At 39.1% G+C, this 14,916-nt stretch overlaps 1 protein-coding gene across 9 annotated transcripts in view; it reads right to left on the reverse strand.

The window, feature by feature from the left end:
• The window catches only part of Map7d2 (MAP7 domain containing 2), a 102,033-nt gene that overhangs the window by 51,986 nt on the left and 35,131 nt on the right, over positions 1-14,916 (reverse strand). For all 9 annotated transcript variants that reach the window (XM_087902510.1, XM_087902509.1, XM_048440712.3 and 6 more), the window contains exons 2-3: positions 8,798-8,875; positions 7,368-7,531 (exon numbers count right to left, since the gene is read on the reverse strand). In XM_087902510.1, the coding sequence (XP_087758636.1) occupies positions 7,368-7,531; positions 8,798-8,875 (242 nt within the window). The remainder of the gene's footprint in view (positions 1-7,367; positions 7,532-8,797; positions 8,876-14,916) is intronic.

A 14,916-nucleotide genomic window follows, 5' to 3' on the forward strand; every position in this document is an offset into this window, starting at 1 on the left:
GACATGCTAAATTTGTGCCACATAGTTCCTAGGAAAAAGAAAAAAGTAATTTCAGATTGTGTTTATGTTGACAAAAGGTTAGATTGCATTACATTAGGATGAAAAGAAAGCACAGAGCCAGAAAACATCCAGAAGTTAAACTACTACAGGTTAAATTGTATCAGGATCAACCACCTAACATGATATCCCCTCATTAACAATGAGTATGAGACTGACTACATTAAGTGCCTCTAAGACTAATGTTCTATAAAGGAAAATTATGCATAGAAATTGCCGCCAAAGTGGACCTCTGTCACATTGCAAGATGTGCTGAAGCATGAGAAGTATCTAATGTGACACTTCATAGTGTTCCTTTCTGGAAGAAGCAGTTACAAGCTTTATCTTGAATCAGCAGTTCAGCAGGATGTCAAGAATTAAAATAGGTATGCAAGGGAGAAAGGGACAAACTCTAAGTCATCAAGGAATGGAGGATGGGAAAGAAAGAAAATGGGCAAGTCCAGTGACTCATGAAAAACACACAGGCTATAAGAATGGATGTATCTGTCTTAAATTACCCAAACAGTTCTCATACCCTGGCTCCCCTGCCAATACTGAGGATTGAACCTAAGGATATACATGTGTTAGGGATGTGCTCTATCACTGAGTTGTACCCTTAGTACTCTTTATTGAACTTGTTCTATAGCCAAGACATTCCCTGAGAACTTTTGATCCTACAACCCTAGACTCCTAAGTAGCTAGTATTAGAAACCTGTACCACCAGGTCTATGTGAATTTTGTTGTTTTCTTTTTTGGATTTTTATCCAGAAATTTTTTATATTTTATTGAAACATGGCCTGGGTTAGTCTCAAACTGTCTATGAAACCAAGGATAACCTTGAAACTCTGAACGTCAGGCCTCTATTTCCATGTGGTTTACTGTTTTTTTTAAAACAGTACATAGACTGTTTCATGTCTTCTGGAGCTCTATCTTGACCTTGCCTCCACCAAAGTCACCTGAAATAACTGGAGAGAGTGTCACATTTCTAGTGATTACTCTGTAGTAAGTGCTTGCTGGACAGTTTTACAAGTCACCTTCTTCAGTCCCTGTTTCTTTTTGGGTCTGAGGAAACAGAGTTGGGAGGGGGCTATATGACTTGTTCTAGCTACCAGTTGCTTAGTGATAGGAATGAGGTATAAATTGAGACCAGAAAAAGTCACAGCAATCAGACTGAAGCCAGCAACAGTCAACCACAGCCTTGCTTAGACCTTCTTCTGCTAAGAAAACACAAATCACCATAAATAGATGCCACTTTACAGGCAAAGGTGGGTCTCAATATGTGTGGTTCAGTCCATGGTCAGTGTACATATGTCTTCTTTAAAATTTAAAAAAGAGAGAGAAAGTGGACTCTGGCTAGGGAAGCAAGTAGGCTGACTAGAGGATCTTCACCACTCCCTTCGCTCTTCCAAATCCAACCCTCCAGTTTCATGCCCAGTTCTGCTGTTCTCTCCCTTCCAAATGGCTCCCATCTCTAGTGAACCACAAAGATCTTCCCCTCCTAGTCTCCCTCCCCCTACTCATTTTTTTAAATCATAACTTCCAACTTCCACTTCCTGGGAACTGACAAGCCACTCTCACCAGGTAAACAAGCAGGCTAACTTCAGATTTTCACCTCTTTCTGCATTCCTCCAAGTCTCATCCCCAGCTCTATAGCAGAGCTTTGGCTGTGATCCTTCCTCACTCTCTGTCCCCATTTCCAGTGAAATTACCACATCCTGGTTTTCCTCCCTCCTGTAGACCCCTGCAGGTCCCCCCAGCCCATCCCTATTCCTAACTGTTAGCTCCCAACACTCAAAACCACATTTACCTGAAACTCCCAGCAGCCACATATATCAAGATCCCAGAAGAATTTCCTACCATGCAACACACAGCCACCACTCTCTCCTAAGAAGCAGAAAAGGCAACAGAAACTAAGGTACAAAATAGACCACCTGACAAAGACAAGACCTTTATCAGCACCTAGGTTTACAATCACCCCAATCCAAAATATATAGATGTCAGCGTTAAAAACATAATCATTAACAGCTAGGATAGTATGTCTCCACTAGAATCCAGCAACCCTGTTACAGCAGACCCTATGAATGCAATACAGCTAAAGCATAAGATAAGGACTTCAAAAGAACCTTTATGAATATATTAGAGGTCCTTAAAGAGGAAATGAATATATCACTTAAAGAAATATATGAAAACACAAACAAATAGTAGAGGAATATGAATAAAACTGTTTAAGACCTGAAAGTGGAAACAGAATCAATAAGGAAAACCCAAACTGAGGGAAATCTGGAAAGGAAAAATTTAGGAACCTGAACAGGAACCTAAGAAGCAAACCTTACTAACAGAATACAAGAGATTGGAGAAAGCTGAGCAGTGGTGACTCACACCCTTAATCCCAGCACTCGGGAGGCAGAGGCAGGTGGATCTCTGTGAGTTTGAGGCCAGCCTGGTCTACAAGGGCTAGTTTGAGGACAGGCTCCAAAAGCTACAGAGCCTGTCTTGAAAACCAAAAAAAAAGCAAAAACAGATTGAAGAGAGAATCTCAGGCACTGAAGACATGATAGAAGAAATATATACCTTTGTCAAAGAAAATGTTAAATAAAAAATTCTGGCACAAAATATCCAGAAAATCTGGGGCATTATGAAAAGACCAAATTTAAGAATAAGAATGATAGGAGAAAAAAACAGGTCAAAGGCATAGAAAATATTTTCAACAAACTCACAGAAGAAAATTTCTCTAACCTAAAGGAGATGCCTATCAAGATACAAGAAGCATAAGAATACCAAATAGGTTGGACTAGAAAAGAAAGTCCCCCAGCACATAATAATCAAAATGTTAAATGTATAGAACAAAGAAAGAATATTAAAAACTACAAGGCAAAAAGAATAAGTAACATATAAAGGCAGACCTATTAGAATCACACCTGACTTCTCAATGGGGACTCTGAAAGCCAGAAGTACCTGAACAGATCCAGCACAGAATTCCATAACCAGCAAAACTTTCAATCACCATATATGGAGAAAATAATGACATTTCAGGATAAAACCAAAATTAAACAATATCTATCTACAAATCCAGCTCTACAGAAGGCACTAGAAGGAAAACACCAACCTAAAGAGATTAACTATTGTCAAGAAAATATAGGGAATAAATAATCCCAGAACAGAAAATCAAAAGGGGGGAACACACAAACCACAACCACACACACACCACCACCAACACCAACAACAACAAAAACAAAATAACAGGAATCAAACAGAAAAGATGTGAAAACAGGATCCATCCTTCTGTTGCATCCAACAAACATACTTTAGCATCAAGGATAGACATTAGCTCATGGTAAAAGAATGAGAAAAGGTATTTCTAACAAATGGACCTAAGAAGCAAGCTAGTTTAGCCATTTTAATGTCCGACAAAATAAATTTCAAACCAAAACTAAGCAGAATAGATAGGAAAGGATATTGTAGAAAATTATTTTTAAGATGCGTTTTTGTTTATGCTGTAGAACATTTGTTTTAAAGATGCAAAGATGTGTTGCATTCTTTTATGTTTAACTCTATGAAGCTGGTACTTTGCATGTCTCAAACACCTGATTAGTCTAATAAAGAGCTGAACAGTCAATAGCAAGGCAGGAGGAAGGGTAAGTGGGGTTGACAGATAGAGAGAAATTTGGGAAGAAAAACCAAGGAGCAAGAAAAGAAGGAGGACTCCAGGGGCCAGCCACGTAGCTACACAGAACGTCACGGAGTTAGAAGTAAAGAAAGGCATATAGGATAAAGATAAAAACCCAGAGACAAAGGTAGACAGGATAAACTAAGAAAAGCTGGCAAAAAACAAGCCAAGCTAAAGCTGGGCATTCATAAGTAAGAATAAGACTCCCTGTGTGATCTCTTTGGGAGCTGGGTGACAGCCCCCCTGCCCCGAAAAAAAAGAGCAAAGAGTAAAAATAACCATCTACAGAAGGACACTAAATATTCAAAGGAAAAATCCTCTAAAAGGACACTGCAATTCTTAACATCTATGCACCAAAAACAAGGGCACCCAGGTTCATAAAAGAAACACTTCTACCGAAGAGACTACAGCCAGCCAGAGCACGGGAAACATGGCTCTGGCAGGCCTTGTGCTTCTGAATGAGATTTTTAATGTTTTCCTTATATTTTTTTCTTTTTTCTCTTAAATTTTGTTTTATCTGGGTGGGAGGAGGTGTGGTGGTGGCAGGCAGATGAGAAGGAACAGAAAAATGAATGGAGTCAAGTTACATGATGTAAAGCCGTGCTGTAGTGGTGAAGGACTTCCTTTAATCCCAGGACTTGGGAGGTGAAACTGCAGTTGGGATGTAAAAACAAACAAATAAATAGACCTCACGAAACTAAAAAGCTTCTGCACAGCAAATAATACTGTTATTCAAAGGGGCAGCCTACAGAAAGGGAAAATATTATCAATGACACATCTGATAGATGGCTCATATCCAGAATATATAAAGAACTCAAAAAACTAGATATCAAGTAAACAACCAACCCAATTAAAAATGGACTGTAGATCTAAAGGGAGAATTTTCAAAAGAGTAAACACAAATGGCTGAGAAACACCTAAAGAAATGTCTAATATCCTTAGCCATCAGGGAAATGCAAATCAAAACTACGTTGAGATTCCATCTTACATCCATCAAAATGGCTAAGATCAATAGCACAAGTGACAACTCATGCTAGAGAGGATGTTGAGCAAGAGGAACACTCATCCATTGCTGGTGGGAGTAGAAACCTGAACAGTCACCATGGAAATGAATATGGTGGTTCCTCAGAAAGTTGGGAATTGATCTATCTCAAGATCCAGCTATACCGCTCTTGGGCATATATCCAAAGGATGCTTCATCCTACCACAAGGATACTTGCTAAACCATGTTCACTGTTCTTTTCATAATAGCCAGAAACTGGAACCAATCTAGATGTCCCTCAACAGAAGAATGGATAAAGAAAATGTGCTACATTTACAGAACGGAGTATTACTCAGCAGTAAAAAAAAAAATGAAATCATGAAAGTTACAGGTAAAAGGATAAAATTAGAAAAAAAAGATCATTTTGAGTGAGGTATCACAGACCCAGGAAGACAAATATGGTATATATTTACTTATTTGTGGCTAATAGTCATTAAGTCAACGATAACCAATTCTAGAACCAGAGTTAGATACAGAGTAAGTGAATTGGGGTACAGTTAGATTTCATTAGGAATGGGGAATAGAATAGACAGTTATGGATGGATGGGTGGGCTGGAATAGGAGGATCAAGTTGGGAGCGGAAGAGGAGAGTGGGATGAGGGAGGGAATATGGGGATAGACAGCTAAAATTAAAGGGCATGGGGGGGGTCATATGGAAACCTAATACAGTAGAAGTTTCCTAAAACATATGCATATATGAAGGTGATCTAAATGAAATTACCAAATAATGAGGTAAACAAGAGTCCCAATTGGCCATTTCTGATCACCAAATGAAGCTTCCAGTATTGGAACTAGTTACATCTTATTGAGCTGTTGGCCAAAAGAGTCCCATGGGAATCCTTATATAACCCAGGCTGTTGCCAAAACTATAGATTGTTATCCACAAACTAACAGTAAGGTGTCATTGCTGAAGATGCACAAATTATTGAACATGGAGAAGTTGAGCTGGTACCTACATAGAGCCTTTACAACTAAGTTGTTGGTGCAGGAAGGTACTTTGCATGCTACCAAAAGAGAGATGTAAACACCAAGCTAGCCATAAACCTTTGATCTACAATGGTGTCCTGCTTGCAAAATATACTAGTGCAATGGTGACACAAAGTTTGTGGGAGTAACCAACCAATATCTGATTTGATTTAAGGCCCACTCCACAAGATAGAACTCATACTCCTTGGGTGACCAAGAACCTGAGACTAAATAGTCTAGGGACCTAGGGGAAACCAAAACACACCATCCTAAAAATAAAACAAGTAAACAAAATATGTAGCAATAAGATTACTCCTGATGACAATATGCTATACCCATAGATCAGTGCCTTGCTCAGTCATTATCAAAAATGCTTCCTCTTGAAGCAGATGGGAAGAAACATAGAGACTCACAGCCAGACATTATGTAGAGAGTGAGAGTTCTTAGAACAATCAACCCTAAATGAGATGTTTCCATCAAGTCCCTCCTCTTGGGGCTTAGGGACCCCATAGAAGAGGAGGTGCAAAGTATAAGAGCCAGAGAGGATGGCAGATACCAAGAAAGCAAAGCCCTCTAAATCAACATGATCAAAGCTCATATGAACTTACAAAACTGAAGCAGCATGTGGCCCTGCACATGTCTGCACCGGGTTCTCTGTTATATAATATGGCTTCCAGTTTAGTGTTTTTATGGAATTCTTGAGTGTTCAAATGAGTGGGTCTCTGATTCTTGGGCTCTTTTCCTTCTGTTTGCTTGTCCTGTCCAATTCTGATGTTTTTATTTTCTTATTAAATCTTATTATAAAAATAAGTAAATATATAGTAATCATTCAGAGACTTTAAAAACACTAAATTTGTAATAAAAGTCTATATTAAATAGTGCTGTAAATTGACAAACTGCTACATTGTTCATACTAAAAGATGAGTCATTACACCTTATGAATAAAAAATGATGATCTCCTGATACAAGGGTATGATTACATCCTTAAAATATACTTGTTAAGAAAATCTATAACTCAAATATGCTTCCTAAAAACACTTCCAAAGTTTAGTAATAATGGACTCCATAGTGATAACTGTATTCCATTTCTTTTTTAAAAGGTAACTAGAAAGGATGATTAAAGCAGGGAGCTGCATTAAAATTTAAATTCACTAGCATTTTTGAATTCAAACATAGAATAGTTTTCAAACAGTAAATAATGATCATATTATACTCGTTGGTCTTTGTCTTCAAAGGACAAACCTCCTTTTGGCTGTAACACTCAGTTTTCTATCACTCAAACCCAAGCCACAAGTCCCTGTGTGTCTTAATTTAGTAAGAAAAAGTTATGCTTGAGAGAATCCTTGGAAACCATCAAAAATTCAACCCCTCACGGCAAAGACAAGCAAACCAGGGCCCAGAGAGATCAAGCATTTTGCCCTGGGTTATACAACAAATCTGAACCGAATGGCTAAGTCTCTTTGTAACTCTGCCAGTGCTACACCCGCTAACTCTTTGTATTGTGGTACTGAAAGGTGGCATGCTAAGTCATTAGGCAAGATTTGGGAGTTAGTCTTTCTTATAGCCCATTCTTGAGCAGCATACAAAATGCCCTGAACACTTTTGCCCTATGTGAGTTGCTGAGCTGGCTGGGGTAGCAGGCTCTCAGGACCTCACCTCTTCTTCTCGGAGCTTCTGCTTCCTCTTCTCTTCCACTGCAGCCCTCTTCTGGTCCTCTCGCTGACGCTGCTCCTCAAGTTTTCTCCATCGCTCCTCAATTTGTTTCTCATACTGAAGTTTGGCTCTTTTCTGTTTCTCTAAGATCTGCTGTTCCCTGGCAGCTGAGAAATGGAAGCATAAGTGTAATTCCAAGAGCTCCTTACGTGGACTGAGTTAAGACAAAGAACACAGAAATAATCTGGTGAAATCCTAGAATGGCAGTAATTAAGCAGTGTGGAGCATGTCAAATATGTTATCTCTCTACCTTGTTTTTCTTCTCAGTTACACAGAGATAGCAATAACAATATGGTGAAGAAAATGATACAATGAATGTAGAACACAAAATAATGTTTCTACAAAGAGGAATTGTGACTATTATTGCTATCATTAAGCCAAACTTGTATACAACAGCTAAGCCATACAGTGATTCATAATAATTATAGTTTAAGGGTACATTCAATAAAATCATGTTAAATGAGCATGCACAGTGATCTGGGCAAAGCATTAAGATACACAGAGCCTTGTCTTCCCATCAAGCCATTTACTAAGAAGCCCTTACCTCTACTTAGCAGACAAGGGAAAGGATCCCTGGAGATAGTGCCTGAACTGCCCAAGAATCAGTGCACTGATTGCCCAAGAATCCAAAAGCTTCTTGTTCACCTTAATTCAATAGGGGAAATTATCATCTACCTGCTTCACATCACTTCATGGTGGTATCTTCAGTTAATTAGAGGTTAAAAAATAAAAGCCTTTCTCAACTGGGAATACTGTGGTAATGCAGAAAATGGGTGTTGGTTTTTACAGTTCTCTTGAGGATGGCTCTTCTAGATACCAAAATAGAAGGTGAGCACACATAGTGGATAAATGAGGTCATCAAGGCTTTCCTCGGATCAGAGGAAACAATGGTTTTGTTGTGTTTATGTGTATGGGTGTTTTGCCTGCATGTATGTATATGCACCATGCATTGTAGTGCCCAACGAGACCAGAAAAGGGCATTGAAACCCCTGGGACTGGAGTTACTGACAGTTGTGAGCTGACGTGTGTGTTCTAGAAATTGAGCCTGTGTTCTCCGGAAGAGCAGTCAGTGCTTTTAACCACTGAACCATCTCTCCAGTCCCAGTGGAGGCAATTGGTGTCCATAGCTCCAAGGATACTGACTAGGACATAGTGCAGGTTCCATATTTGGTGAGTAAATGAACTGCTCAGAGAATTATGCAGTGTTTGTGATCATTTCCAGTCACTGTGTTCTGTGTCATCCTCAGTTCTCTAGACTTGTCTACCAAGTCTTAGTTCTCTTCCTATTCATTCACAGATTTCTAATGACCTTAGAAAAGACACTATCTCATTTCTACTTTCTTGAACTTCAACAGCCAAAGTATACAACTTACCCAGACATTTTTCTCTTTCTTCCCGTCTCTCTTTAGCTAATCTCTGTCTCTCATCTGATTTTAAAAATCCATCCATGCCTATGAGACAGAAAACATGATTTTCAGTATTTTATTCTTCTTTATCTACTGAGTGCTAGAGATAGTTGGGTATGTGATCCTGGGTATAGATATACACAAATATCAGCCATTGTCACCAATTCATTTCAAGGAACTCACTTCCCATCACACATTCTCAGCTAGTCCTAACAACTCAGGGGCAGCAGTCATGGCTTCCACATATGTTTGCCAATGAGTGGTGCAGTGGTGCTGACAACAGCCCTTTAGTTAATTCTTGTCCCATGGTCTGGCCCTGGAGGGGTCAGAAATGCAATTAAATGACACAGAAATCTAGCAGTGTGCAGAGAAGCTCAACAGTCCTATTCTAATCTGGCTTGCAGTTCCAGGGAAGAATAATTTAGGAGAGAGGAAAAGCCAAAAGGTGAATATAATTTTGGATATCAATTATTATACAGAAAGAAAAAGATTTAATTTTCTGAAATAAGTCAATTGTGAATACATACAAGCACCTCAGAAGAGTGCTGTAAAATGTTATCCTCAAGTTTAATTTTAGTTCTTTCAAGTTTGCTTTGGTGTCAATCTTAATTATCTGAGAACTACACAAACAAAATGAAAATACTATACTCCTATATATTTATCATCCAAATATCTGTAACAAATAAGATGAAATAAGTAACAGCTACCCAAAAATGTCCAGGAACTATCCCTGCATCTCCATATCTCCATCCCATTCCCCACAAGGCCCTAAAGGGTTTTCTAAATTCAAGTTTAAATAAATAAATAAATAAATAAATACTGTTTAAGTTTAGAATAATTTGTTGTAGTTCCATTGATTGTTCGTGAAAATTAGCTATATACAGCTTAAGCATGTCATTTTGGAGAAACAAGCTTTATTTCTAATGCAACCACATTCCCAGTATCTGGGCCCTTCTTCTCTGGGAACACCATATGTGAATACTAGTTTTCTTGCCATAGCAATATGCACTTCTAGTGCCTTTTCTATTTGTTATTCAAGAGAGGGTCAAAGAAGTCAGGTCTAAAGTGTAGATACTGGAGATACGGGCAGGGAATGACATGACAAATTGAACTGTCATGATTTCCAACATTTGTTTGGTTTTGCAGTATAAATTATGTATCAGGATATTAAAGCTCAAGAGACAAGTACTAGAAAAATACAACCCTTAACACAAGTGACACTATCTGTTTTTATTATTATTATATATTATATGTAAATATATAATATTATTATTATTCTTTTTAGTCAATTCTTAATTATTATGAGACTGCCAACAATATGAATGCCATCATGGATTTTTTTTCTTTTTTTTTTTTTTTTTCGAGACTGGGTTTCTCTGTAGCATTGGAGCCTGTCCTGGAACTAGCTCTTGTAGACCAGGCTGGCCTCGATCTCACAGAGATCCACCTGCCTCTGCCTCCCGAGTACTGGGATTAGAGGCGTGTACTACCACTGCCTGGCTTGTCATCATGGATTTAAAGACCGAACTCCAACTCATTTCAGGCTACCCACAATGTGTCTCTTTCCAGTTTGACCTCAGCACCCCCCACCCATACACCGTCTAGCTTACACTGCCTTCCTCGTCTTCTACCACCACTAATACTGTCACCTTTTTAACCTCACCCACCTTCCAGACTCCAAGATCCATGATGCCCCGTGCTCCACACAATTGGTGAAGCCCTTAATTCATCGTTTCCTAAACAGATCTCTGTAACTTGGCCTCCCTCGCAGCCTCCAGAGCTACATATAACTGGGATAGCTCTAGGTTTGACCAGTTTCAACTACCACGTCTTTCTCAGTGTCTCTAAAACACAGAGATACACACAGTGCTGTAAGGAAGCCATGAAGTTAGTGCTAGAGGAATAAGAAGAAAACATCAGATCTTTCTTATCTTAAAACACTTTAGTCTCTACCTCAAGTTCCACTGGTATGAATTTGTTTTGTCTGAGAAGCTGTAAAAAGAAAAGCCCAGGGGGCCTGATCAGGTGTACCCACCAGCACCCATACCAATGTGCCTACCTAAGCTGGACCCAAGCCTTGATCGGTACACCACACCACAATCTTGATGATAACAAGTCTGCTTATAATCTTAGGCAAGTCTGGGGACTTAAAATGTTCTTCAATTAGAAAAAGAAAAGACAGAAAAATTGGAAAGAAAAAAAAATGGTCAAAAAGCTGAAACTGTCCATAATGCCTTGAGGCTTTACATGGCTTTTCCACGGACATGTAAGATCTCAGGCTGCCCTCTTGTGGGCATATGTAAGAGGCACAAATTTCTCTTCCAGAAAATGTTTATGATCAGGGTCACCATCAGCAGCTTCATCATAATAGAGGTGACAATCAAGCTGTTACTATGGACCAACTGCAGCCAGGCATGGTGGTAGCACATGCCTTTAAACTCAGTCCTTAAGAAGGCATAAGCATTATTTGTTTCTCTCTCAGATTGATAATTTGGAGTTATTTACTCAGCTCTGTATTAGAGACTGATGCTGGGTATAAAATGGATGAAAGCCATAGGACTCTGGGAAGAACTTAGGTTCCTCCTGGTTTAAGCAAGCAATTCAGTTTTGTCTCACTGATAGCAAACAGCCTAACATGGGTAATCTGTAATCTCTGTGCTATCCATTTGGCAGTCATGAACTACACACAACTATTTAAATATAAGGTAATCCAAATTAAGGACAAGTTTAGGTTGTGGGTGTAACTCATTGGTGAAATGATGGCTTAGCATGTGCAAGATCCTGGGTTCAATCCTTAATACCCAAAACAAACTAATCTGAGTTCAGTTCCTAGGTCATATGACATATTAGGCACTCCATGGGCATACTGTATTGTACAGGAATTGTTGAGAAACCTGGCAGTTCATTCTGTGATCCTCTCCCCTCAAGTTAAGTGACTCTGGGTCAGATGAAGAAAAGGAATATGTGAGTTCAATCAGGATTGAAGTTTCACTGGATGTGGTGGTTTGAGTGAGAATGGTCCCATAGGCTCATATATTTAAATGCTTGGTTCCAGTTAGAACTGTTTGAGAAGGATTAGAAGATGTGCCTTTGATGGAGGAGATTTACCACTGGGGGTGGGCTCTGAGGTTTCAAAATCCCACACTAGGCTCAGTTTCTCTGTCTTTCTGTCTGTCTGTCTTTCTACTTGCTGCCTGCGGATCAGGATATAAAGCTCTCAACTACTGCTCCAGTGTCATGCGTGACTGCTTCCCACCATAATGATCATATACGAACCCTTTAAAACTGAAAGCAAGTTTCCAATTGAATGCTTTGAGTTTCCTTGGTCGTGGTGTCTCTTCACATCAATAGAACAGTAACTATGACACTATGTAAGACACCTAAGGTCCCAACTCCTTCTTCCTCACAGCATACGTCTCTCCTATTTAATGGGACAAATATTTCAAAAGCATCCCATTTAAGGAAAAGGTAAATAACTCATCTCCAGCTTCTACATTTTGACTACTAACAAACTTCCAGAGGCCGACATGAGACCTCTAGAGTCATCTTAAGGTAAGGAGAGACAGAAAATAAATAAAATGTCCATGGATTTGGTCAGATACTACCAATAATAAAACAGCTAAATTTAAGTCAGAGGAACCATGGGAGATTACCATGAACACCAACATCAGGAAATGCTTTCTAAAGAAATGATGATACTCAAGGATTTAATTCCAAAAGTCTTCCTGTGTTACCTAAAACCCTCAATTGTTTTTAGATCCAATCATCCTTTATCCTACTGTACTTTACATATGGACATTTATATTCTCTCTTTTGAAACAACTAGAGACACAATTTTTATCCCGTAAGCCCCCATGAGAACAGGTGGCTAAGAGAACCATGCTCATTGGGGGTTATGAGGTAATAGGATGTAGACAGCTATAATGGTCAGGGAAGAGGGTCCTTGGGGTGATAGAAAGGTTCTCTATTTTGACTGCATTAATACCAACACATTGGTTGTAGCATTCTATTATAGTTTGGAGATCTCTCTGTAATATTTTCCATAACTGCATGTAAATCAACGATGACCTCAAAATAGAGACATTTAACTTTGAAGAAAACAAATCTGGCCCAAGGATAGACCCAACCCAAAGAGGTACCTTAGCTGAGACAGCCTATTCAGAAGGTGCTGTGTTAGAGATAGCCTTGTTCCCATTCTAGATGTAGTAACACTTACCAAAGCAACTGCATGCAAATAAATGTGTGCCTCTGAAACACAACTTATCAATACAAAATAAAAAATAAAAATGATACTGAGCAAGCAAACAGCAGTATAATCCTACACTTCACGATACACTATTAGTTGGAATAGCTTCCCGTTATCTTTGAGCTGCAGCAATGCATTCTTAAAAACTCATTTTGAAATGGCCTTTATTAGTCTGAAGCACCCTACTAGAATATTAATGAGTTAATAATAGTCAATTATTCATGATACTAGTAAGAACTATTATTGAAATTCAAAGTTTCTAAGGGATGCCATCTGTTTTGTTTTAAAATCTTGATTGAACAAGTGAATTTTATTTTATTATTTATTTGGGCTTTTTGAGAAAGGATCTTGCTATGTAGCCAAGATTGGCCTCAGTCAAAATCATGGCATTCCTCCTCCTTCAGCCTTTAGGTTACTGGGATTACAGGCAAATGTATTACTAGATCTCTCTAGGCCCTGGAGACTATATTGTTATTTATTGTTTTCATAACCCAATTCTCACCTGTTATAATCATCTGAATTGGCTTAAATGCTTTCCAATGATATGGAGAAATCAATAATACTATCAAAAGTACTTCTATCAAGGAAGATTTAATAAATTCAGCCAGGTATTGTGATGTACACCTTTAATCCCGGAACATAGGAGACAGAGGCAGGTGGATTTCTGTGAATTCAAGGCCAGCCTGGTCTACAAATTGAGTTCCAGGACAGCCAAGGCTGTTGTTATACAGTAAAACCATGTCTCAAAAAGAAGAGAAAAAAATGAAGCAGGCTTAGAACATTAAGCTCAAAACTCACTACTATCATGAATATATAGATACCCAGGTATTAAAATATATATTTTTAAAATGTATATTAACAATCTGGATGTGATAACACATCTCTTTAATCCTAGGCCCTGGAAGGCTGAGGAGAAGTGCTGTGAGTTTCAGTCCAGCTTGGTCTACACAATGACTTTCAGGCCAGCCAGGGATAGTGAGATTCTGTCTCAAAAAAAAACGTACATGAACACAAAAATATTCTTGAAAAAAAAGGAGAAACACCAAGGCAAATCTTGTATAGTTTTTGAGGCAGGGCAATAGCGCAAACACAAGCAAGCGCATGCAAACTCACAATGAGTAAGCAAAATTGGCCAAGACAACCTGTCAGGGGTCCAAAAGCACAGTAACTAACGACACAGGCTCCTAGTCAATCACAACACACCAGCAGCGGCTGCCAGTTTCAAAGTTCCTATGGCAGCTTAATTTCTCTGACCCTATTTAAAAAAAAAAAAAAAGCCCAACCTGTTTACAATAAAGAGCTCTGTACTGAAATCTCCCACAGCGTGAGAGGTCTTTTCATCCCCTGCCCCGCCCCTCAGGAAACAGAGATGGCATAAGGCAGCAGCAACAGGAGACCAAAAACTACAACTGGTGCCTCACCTGGATGAACCCTTTTCTTTTGCTCTCTTTTTTTTTCCTCTTTACCCTCTTTTGGTCATTTTTCTTTCTTGCTTGCTGTCCTGGCTTCTGTCCCCATCCTGATTCTCTGCCCGTGTCTTGAGTTCACCTCCTTTGGCTGTTTACAGTGAGTTGACCCCTATTTTCCTTTTCTAAGCCCTTGGTAAGTTGGGTCTTTCTTTCCTATCCCTATGTTTTCTTTCTTTTCCCATTTGTCATCCTGGTTAGGAACTCTTCATCATAACTCGGTTCGTTCGGGTACCTCCACATAAGGACTGACCACCCAGGAGGTAGAACACCAATAAAGGACCCAATGTTATGGTTAATTGTCACTTTAAGAGACAAGCCACGCTCACTCCTGGTGACCCCTGCCCTTCTCTCGCCATCTTGATTCTCACTGT

Source organism: Myodes glareolus, chromosome X (genome assembly GCF_982192425.1).
Source record: "Myodes glareolus chromosome X, mMyoGla1.1, whole genome shotgun sequence".
Classification (NCBI taxonomy): Eukaryota; Metazoa; Chordata; class Mammalia; order Rodentia; family Cricetidae; genus Myodes; species Myodes glareolus.